General features: G+C 39.5%; 1 protein-coding gene across 1 annotated transcript in view; it reads left to right on the plus strand.

Annotated features, from left to right (window-relative positions):
* Positions 1 to 20,597, plus strand: part of sorcs3a (sortilin related VPS10 domain containing receptor 3a) — a 299,340-nt gene that overhangs the window by 267,940 nt on the left and 10,803 nt on the right. The window contains exons 21-24 of the mRNA XM_085161986.1: positions 3,003 to 3,126; positions 3,607 to 3,719; positions 15,250 to 15,381; positions 15,474 to 15,573. Of these exons, the coding sequence (XP_085018112.1) occupies positions 3,003 to 3,126; positions 3,607 to 3,719; positions 15,250 to 15,381; positions 15,474 to 15,573 (469 nt within the window). The remainder of the gene's footprint in view (positions 1 to 3,002; positions 3,127 to 3,606; positions 3,720 to 15,249; positions 15,382 to 15,473; positions 15,574 to 20,597) is intronic.

The raw sequence follows: 20,597 nt of genomic DNA on the forward strand, positions 1-20,597 counted from the left end.
TGTTCAAAAAGGAGCAGGAAGAAGCATAAGCTTATTTAATCCCTCCCCCTTTTCCACTATCTAGTAATCAACAGGATACAGAAATCCTCCTTAAAAATACATTATATATGTTACGTGTATTTAAAAAAAAAAGAATTATATGTATATCTATCTTTCTATCTATCCATATATACATATATACACATACACACTAGAGGTGAGAATCACCATACATCCCACGATACGATATTATCACAATACTTAACGCACGATACGATATTGTTGCAATTTTTTAAAATATTTTGCGATATTCAGATTCTGTACATAAAGGTAAACTTTATCAATATTCATTTTCTCTAATATCAAAGTCTCACACTCAGTCTTTCTCTCATTTCAGTTTGATTGTTGACAAACTGAACGGTTTGTATTACAGTCTAGTCCAACTTAACTGAATCAACCATCTGGTACAATTATAGCTATTCTGAACTATGCAGTTTATGAAAACTATGCAGCCCCTTCAGCAACTGAAGGATTTGAAAGTAAATTAAAACAAAATATAATTTTACATTAAATAAAAAAGTTTTAAACTTAATTAAAATAAAACATGTCTTAAATTAAAATAAGTAAACTGTCATGTTTATTGCTGCCATAAAAAAAGTGAAACACATTTGGACAGTGAAGGAATGTCAGGATTCTTGCTCAGAAAAAGGATCAACATGCTCTGAAGTCAGAGTCCACAAAAACTTTTTTTGTAACAAAATATCAATTTCTGCTGTCCCTGTATCGATACATTATTAGCAAACAAAATATCACCATGCTACACAGTATCGATTTTTCCCCACCCCTAATACACAAACTCATTATCAATAACCTCAGTAACACCTCAAAGGATACACAACCTACAGATATATATACCCATACCAAAATACACGTACACCCGCACACACATGAAAATATTGGACAAGAACACCCGATGAAATCTCTACCTCGTCCCTGTACCTTGCAAAAACCATCTCCTTAAAAAGCTGTTTAAACTGCTTGATTGATTCATATCTTTACTTAGTCTGTTCCACAGCTTCACTCCACACACAGAGATGCAAAAACGTTTTAATGTTGTACGGATACGAGAATGTTTTAAATTTAATTCCCCCCTAAAAATTGTATCCCCGTTCCCTTTTAGAAAACGGTTTTAGAATATTGTCAGGAAGCAGGTTATTTATTGCTTTATACATAATTTGTGCAGTTAGAAAATGAACCAGATCTGTGAATTTTAGAATTTTTGATTTTAAGAATAGTGGATTTGTATGATCTCTGTAACCAGTTTTATGGATTATCCTTATGGCTTTTTTTTGTAATATAAAGATTGATGATAGCAAACAGTTGTAAGTATTGCCCCAAACCTCTACACAGTAATGCACATACGGTGCAATCAGGGAACAATAGAGAATGTGTTTTACTTTACTCAAGATTGAAACTCTTCTTGCAATTTTGTTATGTATATGATTTATATGAGACTTCCAGTTTAATTTATCATCTATAATCAGACCAAGAAACTTATGTTCAAGTACTCTTTCAATTTCCACACCATCTATATGAATCTGCACTTGCATTTCTAAGGGAATTCCTAAATAAGACTATTTTAGTTTTACTTAGATTTAGCAATAGTTTGTTCCTGTTAAACCATTTTTAATTTTGCACATTTCTGAAGTAATTGTATCGAGCAACTACTTTAGATTCCCACTAGAACAAAAAATATTTGTGTTGTCTGCAAATAATACAATTTTTAATATATCAGATGCCTTGTAAATATTATTTATCTAAATAATAAATTTTGGACCCAGTACAGAGCCTTGTGGAACACCACAAGCAATGTCCAAGCATGATGAGGAATGGACACCCAGCTTCACAAATTGTTTCCTGTCACTTAAATAGTTTTTCACCCAGTACAACCCCCCTTATCCCATATTGTTCCAGTTTATTAATTAATATGTCATGATTGATTGTGTCGAATGCTTTTTTGAGATCCAAAAATAGTCCAGCTGCATATTGTTTCTGATCTATAGCATTTATAATATCTTCAATTGATTCGATTAATGCCAGAGATGTTGATCTTTTTGATCGGAATCCATATTGACTGTCCTAGAGTAATCATGTTAACTTTTATCGAGTGGAAAAAAGTTAGCGTTCATCCTTCAGCTTCACTGTGTTTATGTTATGCTAGCATAGCTATATAGCTAGCAATCACGTAGCACATCATTATATACCAGCTAGCCCAACTTCAGTAACCCTACAAACACCACTGCTGTTTAGTTGTCTGTCTCCATTTATGTTGGAAGTGCTAGCAAAGCTGTACGTTTTCATTGTTCAAGAATCCATCAGTCACAACATGCTATATCATGTTTAGGTGGAAACTAGCGAGCTAACTCCCTGCTAACTCCATTAAACTTCATAAATCTTGTTTTCAGGGGTGCCTGCATGTTAAACTTTATAGTTACACCTGGTAAAGCAGCCACACTGATCATTTTATTAAAGATGAAAGAATTTAGACAGTTTTTAACTCTCAGTGATGCTGCAGTGTTCATTTGACTTTGGGACCTGGAGCAGAGTTTGGACCCGGAAGCGGCTAATGACGTCAGACTTAAAGACCAGATTCCTCTTCCATATCTGTTGTGATGTGGCCATGGTAACAATTGCTGGAGTTGTTAGAGGATATGTATTTCACTGATTCTGTTTGGATCTGCTTTTTTGTTTTGTTTTTTAAAGCAGAAACAACACTTTTAAGCTACTACCAAAACTATCACTATAATTTCAGTCATCTTCTGTTTGGTAGGGCCTAAACTCTCACTGTGTATACTTATAAATGAGTACCTGTTACAGTTTTTATAACATACTACTTCATGTTCCTCCTCATGGGGGATTTTGGTGTCAAGGTGTGCAGTTTCACCAATGTTACACGTGGAACTTGGAAAGAAATTGGGACATTATTTCTATGTTTACCTGTAACTTAAAAACTGTGCTTGCAGCCGGTGATAACTTTGGATGGAAGCATCTCGCACATCTTTCAGAGTGAGGGAATGCACACCATAACTGTTCAGGTGGCTGCCAGCAACACCATCTTGCAGGACACTAAGACTATAGCAGTCAAAGGTCAGTATTTGTTGACTGTGCTCCTGGTAACAACACATAACTGCAGTTTAATGGGAGGCAGTTAAATACTTTTTATTTAAGTCCTCCAATTTTACTGTTTTCTTCTTTTTTTTACTCTGTATAAGATGTTAAACAGCTCCTACTTGACTAAAATATATCCCATTACTGCTGGAACCTCTAAAGAATATGTCTTCATTTAAAATGAAGTGATCCAGCAGCAAGTATCTGTAAAATGCAATGATTTATTACCAGAGAATGGGTTGGCGTAAAGCTGTGACATTTTCTAATTATCTAGAAGTGCATCTGGTACATTTAGCCAAAGGGAAGTGCGGGGGATATGAGAAAGCCTCTTCTTTTCATCAAGTGTTAACTACCTGAAACTCGACTTGAGCAAAATGACAGTTGGCACAGCTCACTGAGAATAATGCCTTCAGATGGGAGTGAATTAATGGCTGATTCTCCCCCGACTCTCCTCGACAGAATTCTTCAAATCTCTACTTTTATCTTTCTCCCCTAATCTGGACGAGTTCAACCCTGACATACCCGAGTGGAGGCAGGATGTGGGGAGAGTAATTAAGAAGGCTCTGCTCCAAGTGAGTGATTTTCATTTTCTCTCTGCTTCCTTCTCCCTTCCTTCCCTTCCATCCTTCCATTTCTCCATCTTGAGATTCTTTCCATTCCATCGTTTTTTTCTCTACTCCTACTTTCCGTCTCATCCTGCTATTTCTCAATTATTTCATATACCCCTTTGCGGTCCAATACTCTGGGCTCACTGGTGCAGCGAGAGAACGCCCTCGGCCACCCTGTGATTCATCATCAGACAGGTGTGAAGACGACTCTGCTTTCCTTCTCTCCCGAGACGCCTTCACGAGCGCCGATTTCTTAATTTTAAAGTCAGAAAATGAACTTAAAGCCTAGGAGACCAAGGAGTGACAATACCTGTCACTGTGGCTGATGTGTGTTTGTGTGTGCGCGCTTGATCGTAGGAGATGTGCGAGTGCTCTCGGTGTGTGCGTGGGAAGCTCACCCATCTCCCCATTCACAGCTCATGAATAGAGTGCTGCATTTTTTTGCTGTGCTCTTAGCCATCTTAACAGCGTATCGAGCATTCGGAGCTGCAGGTGGGAGCCTTTGGAGGAACGTTTAAAGTGGTTCAAGGGGAGCTCGCGTGTAACCCGGATAACCCCAGAGTCAGACCTGTGTTTGCGAGCTGATTGTTTTAGCGTTCGCTGTGAATTTTGTGCCGCTTCGCTTCAAGTAATTTGCCTTAAAAGTGATTTTTAGCTTTTCTCCATCATGTTGTTTATTAGCAATAACAAGACCCCACTAAAGCAGTTAAGGCTGAACTGATATTAACGATCCTGCGGACAGACTTGTGTTATTTATATTTGTTCCAACTTGACTTCCTCTTAAATAAATCACTGAAGTTATTGATGTCTTCTCAAGCTATTGAAAGCTTGTGCACTTCACTAATTACCAAAGTTAAATAGAGCTCTGTTGATGCTGGTGTTAATTCACTCATGATTAAACGATTTCAGCTTGTGAGAAACGGTGTAGATGTCTGAAGATTAGGCTATAAGCTTTTTCGAATCTTTGAAAAGTTCATATTTTAATTTTACCTTTTTCTTGCTACTCAGTTGGATTAATTGTTCCTCCCTTTTTTCTCAGCAAACTAAAACAGTCGAATAAAGTGAGCCTAGACTTTGACCTTGTGACTTTGTTTTTATGTGTTACTATGATGTCTGTCCCTGAGATGCTATGTCAAATAATCACCAGTTAAAACTACAAACCCGAGGCTATAGTCCCACACACAAGTTTTTGTTATGCTGTTTCAGTTTCAATACAAAGCAAACAGCAAAGTTAGAAATAAGAACATTTAACATCTCCACAGTGATTCTGTGGTAGAAACAGGGCTGTGTTACCTCCTCCGGCTGTTTAATCGCAGGTCAACAGACATCAGTGTGGCTACTGCGCGATTAGCTTCATGCTAGCATGCTGCCAAACAGCTAATACTGTGTTAGCAGCAGTGGTTGCTTTTTTGGGAGAACAGTTTGTACTCCGTCTTCTTTTTCCTCCATGCAAAAACAGTAAAAGTTATGTTCATATCTTCCTTCCTCAGAAGCTGTTGATGTTTTTAATCTGGTCATGTCTGAGGCCTGCATTGAAATATATTGCAGCTGCAACTACAAGTGATCAGGGAGGGGCTTCCAGTAAGGAAGTTGTCCAATACTGGGAGATAATACTGAAGAAGGTCCCAAAATTTCACCTTGAAAATTGATGACTGTGTCATAAATTGCAGGGACAAGGTAAAGAACTTACCTTACTTACTTTGAGTCCCATGTGAAAGAGACAACAAGGACTGCCTTTTATCACCTAAGGAACATAGCTAAAATCAGGCAGCTTTTATCACTTGACACTGCAGAGGTTCTTATCCATGCATTTGTGTCACTGATTATTGTAACGCTTTTCTTTCTGGGTTACCAAAGAACAGTTTTAGAGGCTTACAGATGGTACAAAATGCTCGCATTTTAACCAAAACTGGAAAATTTGAGCACATTGCCCCAGTACTGAAATCTCTTTACTGGTTGCTGAGCAGATTTTAAGGACCTCTTGCTCACCTACAAGGCTTTAAATGGTTTGGCGCCTCCATATCTCCCTTTTTGCACATCTATGTTCTTCGATCTCAGGATTCTGGATTTCTAAAAGTTCCTAAAGCCAGAAAAAAAGACTATTGGGGAACGTGCTTTTTCTTTTTGTGCCACATTTTTGTGGAACAACCTCCCTCAACATATTAGACAGCCATGCTCTGTGGAGGTTTTTAAAGCTAAGCTAAAGACCCACTTGTTCACCCTATCCTATGTCTGTTAGTTTTTAAATTACTATCAGTTTTAACTTATACTGTTTTTTCTGTACTGGATGTATTTATTTTTTAATCTTTTATCTTCAAATAACTTTTCAGCGCTTTGTTTGAAAGCACTTTATAAATAAAGTTATTATTATTATTATTATTATTAAGGAAATATGAATAAGCAGTAATAATGAATATTAACCCTTTAAAACCGGTCAGAGCTGCACGCTCTGTTTTGCGTAACTATTTTTAAATCCCGGTAGCTCTGCAACCACGTGAGCTAGCGCAATAATTTTTTTTGCATATGAAACCGGAGGAGTTGTACTTACATCTTATGCCATCAGCTTGTCCTCGGTCACAGTTTCCTTCCACATATAGCTTTGCAAAAGCTGCATAAAAAGCACTTGCAGCAACACAAACATAATATTCCAGAAACACGCTTTGCCGATCCAATCAGCTGTTTGTAACACTTCCTACATTGGATTAGACGTCAGCGCGAACTATCCCATGTCCTCCATTACCTGCCCGAAACCGGAAGTGACGTCATTTTTGCGGAAATGTAGTTTTTTACCGTCCGTGCCTCATGAGCCTATACTGGTGTTTTTAAAAGTTATGTTTGACTTTATGACTTTCTGTGTGGTTTCTGGGATGCTTAGGACTCATATTGCACTGCTGGAAATAGTTTATTTTGATGCATATGCTGCTTTTTTGCAAATTTGCACTATAATATTTATTTTCGTTTTTCCTGCAGTGTATAAAAATTGGTGTATTTCAAAAATAAAACTATGAAGACACTCAAAATAAATTTCCTGTGGTGGGAAACTATTTTGTGCAACTTTTTTGTATTTACAGTTTTGAGGGATAAGCCTCTTAAATTTCTCTAACTAGAAATATATGTTAAAAAACAAAAACGATTTTCAATTTCTTTGTAGTTTATTGCACTTTTTTGCAATTTATGTAATTACTATGCACTTAATTCATACATATTATTAAAATCTGGGCTGTAATGGTTGTATTGATGTATAGCAACTTGAAATGCTCCCAAAAATGGCTCCACAGCATGTAAAAATATAATATAAGCTCTGGCGGACTCGGTTCTATGGTAGGTCTTAAAGGGTTAATAGTTAGCAACATTAATAACTAAATACAAAAATACTGTTGTTGTTGTGGTGTTTTAAACACAGAATGACAGGTATGTTGGCAATACAATTTTTTAAGTTGTCTTAAATCAAATCGTTTGCTCACGGACGGCTGCCCCAACCTGAGTCTGGCTCTGGTGGAGGTCACTTCCTGTTAAAGGGAGGTTCTTCCTTCTCATTGTTGCCAAGTTCTGCCTCAGACATTGTTTAGCTTGTTTGTGGTTTGAAGACAAATTTCTTAATTAACTACTTTTAATGTTCTGTTAAGCAGCAGTAAAGAGATGCATTGCCTCAGATTACCTTTACCTTTGACTATTATTTGCGGTTTTAACTACACGTCTTGAGAGCATCACCTTTAAGCCACTGTTGAAGAAAAACAATCAGTCCTGCGTCATGCTGATGCAGTATGATTTAAACCTGTGCGAACAGTGGAAGAAATGTGGGAGCACAAGTGGCCCGCAGGTGATTTCTTTCTCCGTTACTTCTCCCTCATTGTGAGTCATGTCAAGTGTCTGCTTCAAATGCTTGTCTCCTCCTTTACATCACAGTTACCACCTACACTTGACTGCACTGTGTTCACAGCTCAACCGCCTGTCTTTCCTGTAGTCTGGGGCCTACGGGTAGCTTTTATTGAGGCATGACATGCAGAATCAAAAGTCTGAATTCATAATAATGAATTGATTCAGAATTTTTTTTCTCAGCGAAATGGGCCATTTGTGATGTGGAGAAGGATAATTACTCCACTTTCACACCGAGAACTCTGGTGCACTCGGTTTATCACATGCTGAGTTTCAGTGCCGTAGTACACATTAGAGGGCTGTGTCATCAATCATAGAACTAAGATTACAATACATAACCATGCAGTTGTTCTTGAAGTGAAATCCAAATGAAAAAGTAGAGCGACAGTTGCTATAAGTGTTTTTCTTTTTTCCGTTATGTTACACCAGTGTCTGAATTGCCACTTTTCATCTTTTCGTATTACGCCGTTAGACTTTCATATCAGGTACTTGTTTATGTGAAAGGGCTGTAGATCTGTTTACGTGTTTGCATCTGACACAAAGTTCATTTCCAGACAAACATATCGTCCAAGTGGTGACAGGAAGGGTTATTTTTCCTCCATTTTTGTTATGGCTGAGGAGTCTTGGTGGAGACACAGGCCAGTCCACAACTGATGGCATTTCAACATAGTAAACAACTCCCGAACAATAAAATAGGAGATGAGGAAGAGAACAAATCAGCAATTAAAGTCAAGGTCCATTTAACGGAGGTGCGCCACTGCCGAATGTATCATGTCATGATTTTGCACTCTTCGCCTATAGGCTCATTTCATTTCCAGCGCTTCTGCTGTTCCTGAACGTGCGTTCAGCAATCAAGGTTATTTCAGTCCACTCTGTCTTTCCTTAGCCACCTCCCTTTCATATTCCCTTAACGTTTCTCTGCTCAGACTCATATAGTTTACAGTGTTCATCCTCCTCCATAGCTTCCCTCGAAGGTTAATGCAAGCTATCAAGCTATTGTCTCTTTATTGCTTCCCCAGAGGCGCTGACTTTCTTTTTTTTTTATCCATCTGAAGCGTGGTAAACCATCCACTCTGATGGGATACTCTCGTCATTGGAATCTGCTGTCAGTTGTGATGTTGACAATTAACTTACTTTCAAATGACTGGAATGCATATGAAGCTTTATGAGTGAAGAAAATCTTTGAAAAATCTTTGAAATATTAATAATAATGAAAGGTAGTACCATCTTCATCTCCAGAGGAGGAGTCCCACTGATGTCGGTGATCACCTGACCTTCATTTTCACAGCAACACGAGGCTTGAAATCTCAGATGTTTATCAACAAGAATGGGATTATATCATTTGGTATTTCATTTTAGGAGTATTTTTCCTCTCCCTTACCTGGGATGGTCCATGGACAAACGTTAGACAATGTTGAGAAAGGATAATGTAGTGATAAAGTCGATAGAGAGAAATGGCAGTCGACAGTAAATCTGCATTTCTGGTTAATTATTTTTCTTTGATTACATTTCATCATATTCCTTTTTGCTTAGTTTCAACAAGAATGGGAAAAAGTTTGTATTTACTTCTTTCATATCCTTTTTAATTGATTTTGGTAAGAAAAAGCATCATCTATCCCTGAAATGGGCTCATGGTGCGACACCCAGTAAATTCCTGACTGATATGACATTGGTGGTTCCAGAAAGATGAATCCGACTGCTTATGCAAATTCTTCTTTAGGTTCAGATAGATTATTAGGTCACAATTCACTTTGTTTTTATCTAGGTGCTGTCATCAGAACAAAATGTTCATTTGTTGGAACAACCTGGAGAACATACCTGGAAAAACATGTGAGCTTCCCACCAGCCAGAATTCTAGGGTCGTGTCCAAATTCATGGGCTGCATCCTCCTGAGGACCCGGCCTTCGCGGTCTACGTGGGCCGGGTCCTCAGAAGGTCGGGTAGGCCGGAAGTAAACGGCTGTGGAATTGGATGGTCCAGCCTTCAGATTTGCGTCACCGCTGTCTCGGTGGAGTTTAATAAACTTGGCCGTCTGCTCCTTGCTATCTAAAATATAACAGGACACTGGAGTAAACTCTCGACCGTCTCACACTTTTCGTTTAGTCAGCTGTGTAAAAACCAAGGAGGAACCCACCCGGGGGATTAATAAAGTTTTATCTAATCAAATCTAATAACTTTAATCTCAGCCAAACCGATTTACTCACGAACAAATAAAACACTTTAAAAAGCCCAACAATAACAATTTTAGGTTGTCTAAGTGACTTCTGTATTACGTTTAACCTGAGTAGCAAAACTCTGCGGTGATCTGAAAATGATGTGCCGGGAGTTGTGACCCTCGAGTTCCCAGCTAGCTATCGAGCTGGTGGGTAACAGACGTCTCCGAAAACGTCGAAGCACTTTTGCAGATATGCGATATCTTGATAAACCGAGCAGATATTTGATGTTTACACATCAACTTTCTCGCCTGAAAATATGCTAAAAGTTTATTTTGTGACCCAGAAAAATTAGTATGAGTAATTTTAAAACTTAGTAGCGGCCACCATTGTTGGAAACTGGAGTTTGGCTGGGCCGCGCTATGAATTCTGGGATATGGTAGGCCAGAGGAGGAGTCTACGAATTTGGACAGCCTTCGGCGCGTCGCTGTGACGTAATCGGTCTACAAATGCGGCCTCAGGAGGATGCAGCCCATGAATTTGGACACGACCTAGGTGTCATGCTAACATGCTAAGAAAGAAAGGTTAACATTTAGTTGAAAGTTTTACTACAACAATGTTCACGCTTAGAGAGAAAGGCAACAGTAGTTAAAGAGTTGTTTTTATTGTTTTAATAATTCAAGGTCAACATCTGGGTGTCTGCGTGTCTTAAATATTGTTTAAGCTACAAATACAAAATCATTTCCAAAACCCTGAAATGTCAGTAGAGCTTATCTGCTTCACATTTAAACTAAAGCGTTTCAAGTCAAAAACTGAAAAAGAAGTGAAAGTGTAGCAAGATAATAACTTTCAGAGTCCCTCTGGAGTTTATCTTCTTCAAATAGTATTTCTTGAAATGAACTTGCAAAATATTGCATTGTGAAATCTTCATATCAAACCAAATTGAGCCGACTTCCCCGCAGCCTGTCCTCTCTGAGGATCTCACCTCTCTTCCTGTTTACCACCCCGATTTAATTTTTGTATCCGTGATGAATTTGCAGTATATGAGAAAAAGCAGCACTCCAGATGATCCGCCAGATTTTTAAACTAAGGACAGATTGCTGTGCGAGTCAACGTGGTCCACGTGCACTGATTTTTTTTCTTTTTTTCCCTACAGGCTATTGCCTCCTTTGTCATCCCTTTCACTTTATCTCCCTCTCCACTGCCTCTTCTCCCATTGCAAGACACGCCCATGGCTATCATTTGTCCACTGCTTTGTTACTCAAATAGTGATTTTTCTGCTGGATAATTGATGTGCTTTGCCTTTACCTGCTACGTTGTCCACCCCAGGCCAGAGGGAAACATAAAAACATCAAAGGCTCTAGAATGAAGAGTGATTGCCACACGGCACTGCCCCCATTCTTGCTTGTACTGCATAAACTGTTAAAAGCTAATGGCTTGAAAAAAATAACAGAAACAGTTATTGACCCATTAAAAATGCGTTTTTGACACTGCAGCCCCAAAGCAAATTGTTCTCTGTAATTAATGAATTACATGCTGATTTTTGACTTGGAGGAACTGTTTAAACATCTCTGGTTACATTTAATGTAAAACAGCTGAAAACAGTGAACACTGCCCCACGAAAACTCAATTAAAACTTTGTTATCTAGAATCTGCTTTAGATACCAGAATCCTGAGTCTTACATTTACACCATCTAATAGTAGTTGTCAGCATTTCTATTAAAACGACTGCAGTCCTTCTATAAACTTAACTGAGCAGAAATTGCAGAAATATCCAACTCAGACACTCTGGCATTGGACATTATGTACACTATGAACACCGTCAAGTGAAAACTGTTCTTTTCTGAAAAGCCATGCTTGGGAAAGTGTTTTGTGTGTCCATTTATGGGCTTGTGATAAAGGTCAACACTTATTGTGAGTCTTTGTAGCTCTGCAGCACCATCTGTATCTCTGTCTCTCTTTCTGTGTCACTCTTGTGAAGCAGAACAGCTGTTAGGGACGATATTAGACCGTGAACACAGTTATTCCGCTGTCAGTTTTCCAGAATGCTGGTGATGGTTGCCTCAAATGCTAAAGATCGCATGATGACTGTAAATACTAATAGCAGACATGCTAATCGACTATAATATAATATAATGCTATAACGTTGAATGGCTCACACAGCCCAGACCCATCAGGGCATGGACACTGGGCCTTTGGGGATGTCAGGGTGGGTGTCTGATACCAGACACTGGCAACAATCCTTCCCTCTCCACCCAGTGTGGAGAGGGAAGGATTGTACTTCACCCTAGTGAAGTAGATCCGTTGTATCCTGTCGAATAATCCACAATCTTCCGCTTCCACAAAGTCAAATTGTGGTTGCAAGATAAACAGGGTATTCCAGACAAAAGTTTTTCTCTGACGCTACCCTGGGAAGACCTACCAAAGGAGGTGCCGAGGAGGTATCCTGACCAGATGCCAAATCCGGGTTTCTGTGTCACTGTAATCCTGGGAGCTGTGCTGTCTTGGGCAGTAGATAACGTATCTATTGACATGGAAAACTTCACCAGAATGCACTGGATCTGATGATTTGTTTTTGAGTGTAGCAGGGTTGCAGTTGCTTACCGACTGCGGTGGTTTGGGAATGTCTTTGCCATTTGGAGGAATGAGCTTAATCTGCACGAATCTACATGGGTAGATGGGTGGTACAGGAGAATATGGCGTCAGTTTTGGCATGTCAGGACACAATTTTCTCAACAGAGCAATGTATTGTATTGACATGCACAAAATAATGGATTGCATTTATATAGCGCTTTTCGGGACCCCTCAAAGCGCTTTACAATTCCACTATTCTTTCACTCTCACATTCACACACTGGTGGAGGCAGCTACAGTTGTAGCCACAGCTGCCCTGGGGCAGACTGACAGAAGCGAGGCCGCCATCGGCCCCTCTGGCCATCACCAGTAGGCGGTAGGTGAAGTGTCTTGCCCAAGGACACAACGACAGAGACTGTCCGAGCCGGGGCTCAAACCGGCAACCTTCCGATTACAAGGCGAACTCCCAACTCTTGAGCCACGATCGCCCCACAAAACTATTTACTTTACCTGTCAGTGGTTTTAATGTTGTTCTGATTCAATTCAGTTTTATTTACACAGCGCCAAATCACAACAACAGTCGCCTCAAGGAGCTTTATATTGTAAGGTCGACCCTACAATAATACATACAGAGAAAAACCCAACAATCATATGACCCCCTATGAGCAGCACTTTGGCGACAGTGGGAAGGAAAAACTCCCTTTTAACAGGAAGAAACCTCCAGCAGAACCAGGCTCAGGGAGGGGCGGGGCCATCTGCTGTGATTGGTTCGGTGAGAGAAGGAAGACAGGATAAAGACATGCTGTTTACAGACTGAGATGCCTCTTTATTTGTATTTTTGAACTATGATGGGTTTAGAAAAATATAAATGGACTGGTAATTATAGAGTGCTTTCCTACTCAGGTGATGAGTCAAAGGGCTTTTTGAGTTGTCAGAGTAACCACCACCTCACCACCATATTAGCTTAAAACATTACACAGAGCAATTTAATGTCTGACTGACACAAACTGTAAGGGAAGAGTCAAAAGTGATACAATGGCATGAATGGTTACAAAAACAGTTTGAAGATGATCGACATCTAAACGCTTGTTGACTCTCAAGCTTAAGATCTGAACAAATGCAACCAGTTAATTTGAGCAGAAACTCACAGGCAGGTAATTATATCTTAGTGGGAGACTGAACACATAATTAAGTTCCATCTTAAGACTGCAAAGGAATCTTCTGATGGGTCATTACACTCAATCTTGCAGTTTCTGACAATAGACATAAATGTGCAATATGTAGTGTTTCAGTGTAAAGTCAGATGAGTTTTCTTGTAATGAAACTGTTCAGCAGATAAACTGTTTTTGTGTTATCTTACAGTGTGTAGTCATTCTGAGCTGCTTGGTAACTGCTGCTCTTTGTAATCTAGCTGCTTTTGTCCCAGCGGGAGCGAATGCAGCAATCATACACCGAATGAAGCTAGCATTGTCTCACTTTAAGATTCCCTCAACCCAAGACATCTTCTTGAGTTAAATCTGAAATGTAATGGTCTTCATGATCTCGGTTAATTGTGCCAATTTCGCCAGGTTAGTGAATTCACAGTGAGTCAGCGTGCTCTGCATCCTCTAAACTGAGTAGTTACATCAGTGCGAATACAGGTGACAAAGACTAACTCCTATTGCATACTCAACAACTTCGGCAGCGCCTTAACAGGGACTGCACTGTTATGATGGAGTTTGCATACAAAGTGATGACACAGTTGGTGCCTCTGGCTATCTTTTCTCTTCATGCATAGTCTATTCTGTATATTGTTAATTATATATGAATTTTCTGTAACCCTGTCTCTCAAAATGACAGACAGCCTGCATTTTGAACCAGTTTCTCCCAAAGTGTTCATGTGAAAGTAGTTTATGTTCATCTATTCTCATGTAAATCTTAGGCTACGTCCACACGTACCCGGGTATTTTTGAAAACGCAGATTTTTCTATGCATTTGCACCTTTCGTCCACACGTAAACGGCGTTTTTGGTCACTGAAAACGGAGATTTTTAAAAACTCCGGCCAGGGTGGATATTTTTGAAAACTCAGTTTTTGCAATTATGTGTGGACGAGAAAAACGGAGAAAACGGAGAAAACGCAGCGTCAAAGGTGTGCGGCTTTTTTGACGTCACACTGTGCGCCACGTTATTGTTTCGGTGAAATGTATTTCTACAATACTGTTACTGTTACTTGTCTCTGCAGTGTTTAAATGCTTACATATACACACACAGTTACTGTCCCTCCACACATACGACTCGGTTCTGCTTCTATGCCCCATCTTTGTTTACTTTTCCCACTGAGGCTTCTAGACCTCTGATTGGCCAACATTTCTACACGGTTAGGAATATAGCGCCACCTGCTGCTTTGGCATGTTCCTAGCAGCGTTTTCCTTCATCTCTGCCTTTACGTGTGGACGGGATTATTTTTTAAAACGAAAACGGAGAATCTCCATTTTCAAAAATACCCGTGTACGTGTGGACGTAGCCTTAGTCACTTCTCAAAGCTGCTTCATAATGGCTTTTAAACATACTCCACCCAAATATTCACTGCGATCTTTAACCTGTTTCACTTCTGGCTCGTCTCATATGGCCACTTGGTCAAGATCCCCCAGCACGACATTTGTATGCACTGTTTCAAAGTGAACGGTGAATATTGTGAATAGTGAGTGAAACTAACCGTAACACTAACCCAGCAGTTAAAAGCTCCTCGTTGTGGCCTCTTAGATACAGCAGAGGACACTTTGTGTGTATCCCCGAGACTCCGGAAACAAAACTACTGCGTTTGAAGTCCCGTCAATGACTTTAAGCCTTATGATGCCGTAAAGCTTTTGCTATTTTTTGGCAAATAAAAACATATTTCTATCTTGTGACAGGTGGCCGAATTCCCAGAGGAGCAGCTCCTAGTAGCGGTGTTCCCCGGAGTGCCAACAGCTGCTGAGCTCTTCCTGTTGCCTTATAAGAACCAATCAGAGGGCAAGAAAAAGAGTGAGGAAGCGCTAGAGCGGGTATGGGTGTCTCTGAAATTCACGAGGAGTTCAAATTCCTCCAACTTGATTATTGTGCCTACAAAACGGTGCCTTGTTGTGTACTTTAACAGGCTTCTGACACAATTGTAAGTGCACTGAACCAAAACCTGGTGGAGTTCGAGCTGAAGCCCGGCGTGAGGGTGATCGTTTACAACACACAGTTAACACTGGGTAAGAAACATTTGCTGTCATAGCTTTTAATTTTGCCATCAAGTCGTCATCTATGATATTAACTTCTGGGGGTAATGTAATTATGGCCTGCATGTTCCATTTGTCATTTTCATGTGCAGAGAAACAGAAGTGTAATAACTGTGTTTTGACAACAAGAATTTTTCTTTGGTCCACCAATTAAAATTCCTGTCAGACCCCGTCTATCCCAGGCGAAAGAACACAGACGAGGACGGGAGGGGTTCGGTTTTAAGTGGAGCTCCTTGAGAAGAGGGATCTTTTATGCCCGCCATCAAAAGCTGAACATCTGTTCTATTTCTTTTACAGCCATCCAACCACAAAATTGTTACACTGAGTATAATTATGTTGATTATTTAGTCCTTGAGAAAGAACACTGTACAATTTCAGGGCAGAATTTGGAATCATTCAAGAAGTCATCAGCAGTGAAGGCTGGTTGACGTTAGAGACCCTCAAATGCTCTCGTGTCAAATCAGCGCTGATTCACGGAGACACCGTAATTGTAAATAACATGGCTAGACTGGAAAGCTCTACTTTTTTATTGGTTTGGAGCTCGGTACTGCTCAGCAGCTCCTGTGTCCCGCTGCTGGACAGGTCTTACCTTATATTCACTGCTTGGCTGGTTTCATTAGGCGCACAGTCTCTGGAGGCACACAGCCATGAGTTGTCTGCAGCTCAAAGCGATAGGTATTAACAGCCTGGCATGTACTGCTCTGTGACGTTTTGTGGCACACTGCACTCTAATGACATTGAAGGTGTACCCAGCTGGATCCCTCTTTATATTTCACCTCCCAAGAAAAGGTCTAAAAAGCCTTCGAGCTGCTTGAGAAAGGTCACCGGCACGCGCGCCTCCATCTCTTAGCTGATGCCTCACGTAGCGCTAAACCCGTCACAGAAAAGCATCGGGCTTTTTCTTCAGCGACGGACGTTAATGCACTCTTCAAAATAATGGGAGAAATTTAAGGTTGTGCCTTATGAGCGAAACCATGTACTGTGATATTAATCACACCGAACTCTTGTTTGGTTCGGTACTTTTTTGAATGAATGTTGGCGCATTTAACTGTTTTACATTCACCTGAAATCTTTGGATTTCCTGCTACTGTCAGTTTGTTTTGCCCATCAGCAGACAGTGTAATTTCACGCTACAACACCTTACAGTGTTTCATATCTTAAAGATAAAAATATAATCTGGGAAGTCATTATTGTTCTGGATATACAGTATACTACAGTGTACGGGGTACAAGTATGAAGAAAATATGTTTTTGACCCTTTAACATCTAACAGGTCACAGGGAACACGCCCAGCATCCTTTTTATAGAATTTACACATGTTTGGAACATCTGACGCAAAGGTTTCTATCAGAAATGATCAGAGGGGCAGTAACGTGTTACTGTAATCCGATTACTTTTTTCAAGTAATGAGTAAAGTAAGGGATTACTATTGCAAAAACTGTAATTAGATTACCGTTGCTTTCCCGTAGGAACGCTGTGTTACTGCGTTACTAAAACTGTGATTTTTCTGCGAGAATGTCTCATGACAGTGACGTAAGCGAGTGCGACGTTCGTGACAACAGCTGTGTGCAGATCAACAATGGATCATATATCGAGTGCAGAGAGAGTATGAGCGTGCAGCGTTTAAAGCGTGGAAGTACTGACCTTACTTTGAGTTTGATTCCATAAAAAGTGACAAAAACATTAGTGTCCGTTGTGCGTGGGAAGAAAACTTCTTTTTACAGCGAAAAAAACCCCTCAACTTCCAAACAAGCACCGAGTAGCTACGACGTAATGGGAAACTCACAGAGAAACTCGCGGATTCTTCCACTGACCGCTGCACACCTGCACCAGGGTAACCCTCCGCCTACCCCACTCCTGCTTTACAGGTGAAAATAGAGCAACAGGACCGCTAGTCTTTGACTTTATTTATTTTCTGCTGTGTTTTACTTGCATCTATTTGAAAGACTGAGTGTAAACACACAAAATATTTTATTTTATGTGCTGGAATGTGCAGAAAATAGGTTTAAATGTTAAACTCATTTCTTCAAATCAGAGAATGTTGCAGATAATTAATTTTTGCTTGATGCATAAAGTTAAAAGATTAAAACTAATAAAACAAGTTTTAAAAAGAGACTTTTCCATTTGATTACATTTTGTATGATGATTATGTAGAAAAAGTAGAATTGGGCTGAAAGATCTATCACTTTATCACCTATTCAGGTTGTAAATCGTGTTTTTAAAAAGTATCTAAGTAATTAATTACTTATGAAAATAAGTAATCAGTAAAGTAACGGGATTACTTTTTTGGGGAAGTAATCAGTAATTAGTTACTGATTACTTCTTTCAAGTAACTTGACCAACACTGGAAATGATGTTGTGGAAAAAATTAATTATTGTAAGGTAACATCTTCCAGGTCTGTAGCCCAACCCAAACCCCGGTGACCTGCAGGATTTTTAAAGATTCGCCTCGTTCAAACTAGAAGCAGAGAAAAAGATAAATCAATAATGATGTGACTACTCTTTGCTTTTGAAGAGGTGCCTGTTTTCCTTGTTGCACATACTTTGTCAAGGTACTCTCCCTGTAGGTGCTACCACAGTGCCAGCAGCTATTTCAGGTGTATCTATTTTCAGAAGTGAGAGTCTCGTTCCTTTTTTCCATTCTGACAAAACTTTGCATTGTTACTCATGCAGAATGAAGTCACTGTAGTATTGTTGGAAACCCAGAAAATCTCGCTGTAACAGCCAACCAATAGCTAGAATCTACCATTATTATTATATTATTGTGCAGCTCAGCTAAGACCACTGATTTGTCTCTGTTGTCCAGACTACACCGCCGGATGGAAAGATGTTGAAGGAACAACAGTAAAAGAAATACCAGTTTCAGCTTTAATATCGGACATAAAATTGCAGAATAAAATGCATATGGCAGATAAACCTATACTACAAATAATGATATCTGCTTGGAAAGACGTAATAAAAATTGGTGGTTTGGAAAATGCCTCTAAGGTTTTAAGATGGTGTGCATATGATTCAGATTTTACTCCAAATCAATATGATAATAGATTCAAAAACTGGATTTCAAAAGGTTTAACTAATTATGATTCATTTGTCCATAAGGGTGCATTTCAAAGCTTTGAATCTTTAAGGAGTAAACATGACTTGGGATCAGATGATTTTTTTTGACATCTACAGATCAGAAATTATTTTAATCAAAACTTAAAAGTGAACCTAAACGAATTTGTAGAAACATTCTTATTACTAACCAAATCTGAAGCGCAAAATAAAATTATTTCTAAATTATATAACAGCATCCTGCGGTGTAAAAACGACAGCGAAGTGGGAAAAGGAGGGTAATTTGTCAATTACAGAGAAGTGTTGGGCTCACACATGCAGATACAGTGGGCTACCACTGGGTCTAATGTTTGGCGTGAATTTTGCTGGAAAAGCATTATGAGATTTTTCATCACCCCTGCTCAACAAAGATATCGAGGACTTGGTGATAAATGTTGGAGATGTGGGGGAGACGGAGCTAACCATTTCCACATCTTTTGGGACTGTAAAGTTATTCGCCAGTATTGGTCTCTAATCCATGATCATTTACAAAATGTTTTTTCATTTGTTTTTCCTTCAACTTTTGAGACCATATTTTTGTGCAATGTACCAGTGGATAAACTGAATCCCAACGACAGAAGACTCCTGTACAGTGTTGCCAACTTAGCGACTTTGTCGCTATATTTAGCGAGTTTTCAGACCCCCTTAGCGTCTTTTTTTCTAAAAAGCGACTAACGACAAATCTGGCAACTTCTTCTGGTGTTATTGGAGACTTATTTATGACGTCTTTTTGACGTGAAAGCGCATATCGCTCTTACTCTCAACAAGCAGCGGTGCTGCCGTGGGCACCTCGCCCGTGCCAAAGCGCTCACGGGTGGAGGATAGTCCTCCCCCAGCTGCTATCAGGGCAGGAGACGTTCACACCTGTGCCTCCAAATTGCAAATGAATCGCGCATGAGCGAAGCTGCTGCTCCCGCACTGACTGTAACGCAGTCAGTTCTTCTTTTACTCTTATGCTGTTTTGTGGATCACAAGGTTTAAAACTACTTATAAACACACACACACAAAGTAACTCCACCAGAGTGCCTATTTCGGGTCACTTTTGCCGGTCCAGGCCCTGATAAAGGAGCAGGGTTGGAATTGTGACATTAAAAAAAACAATAATTGCTAAAATAAATTTAATTTGTAGTTCTAAATAAACTCTAAATGCATTTAGGACGTTTTTTACTCACTTTATGTCTCGTCCACGATGTTATTTCTCTCTCCAACAACATAGGTTACAATTACATTAGCATGACCAATTATGCAAATTAGGTGATGACGTCATTTAGCGACTTCTAGCGACTTTTAGGACAGCCAATAGCGATTTTCCTTACTGAGGAGTTGGCAACACTGCTCCTGTATATCCTTCTGGCCGCAAATAAAAAGCCTCTTACGAGAAGATGGCTTAAGCCTGAACCACCAACGATAGAAGACTGGATACATTCTGTACAAGAGATCTATACGATGGGAAAAGTGTCATTTTCTCTTAAACTTCAGAGGGAATATGGTCTAAATGGACAGACTATGTTAAGCATATGAGGTGTGATTTTGTATATGATGTTACAACCCTGAGTACTACGTAAACCTACCTGCCCTGCTGCCTCCTAACCCTAGTTTTTTTTTCTTCTTTATTTTTCAATTATAAATTAAAATGTGACAGCAAAGAAAGTGTAAAAAGGCAAACTACTGTTATGTTCAACAGCTGTCCCAATAAAAGAGATAATAATAATAATAATAATAAAAAATAAAAAAAAGAATCTAGCATCATATCCTCCCGAGAACCAGCCCATTCATTTATGTCCTCTGAAATGGGCATTTGTTTTTGCTCTATATCTTTTGACGAAGTCCTGATGCACTGAATAGAGGAAATCCCGGCCTTTCCATTGGTATCTCATGTGTCTGGGTGTTAGCACCAGGAAGAGG

The sequence above is a fragment of the Neolamprologus multifasciatus genome, chromosome 6, assembly GCF_963576455.1.
Source record: "Neolamprologus multifasciatus chromosome 6, fNeoMul1.2, whole genome shotgun sequence".
Lineage (NCBI taxonomy): Eukaryota > Metazoa > Chordata > Actinopteri > Cichliformes > Cichlidae > Neolamprologus > Neolamprologus multifasciatus.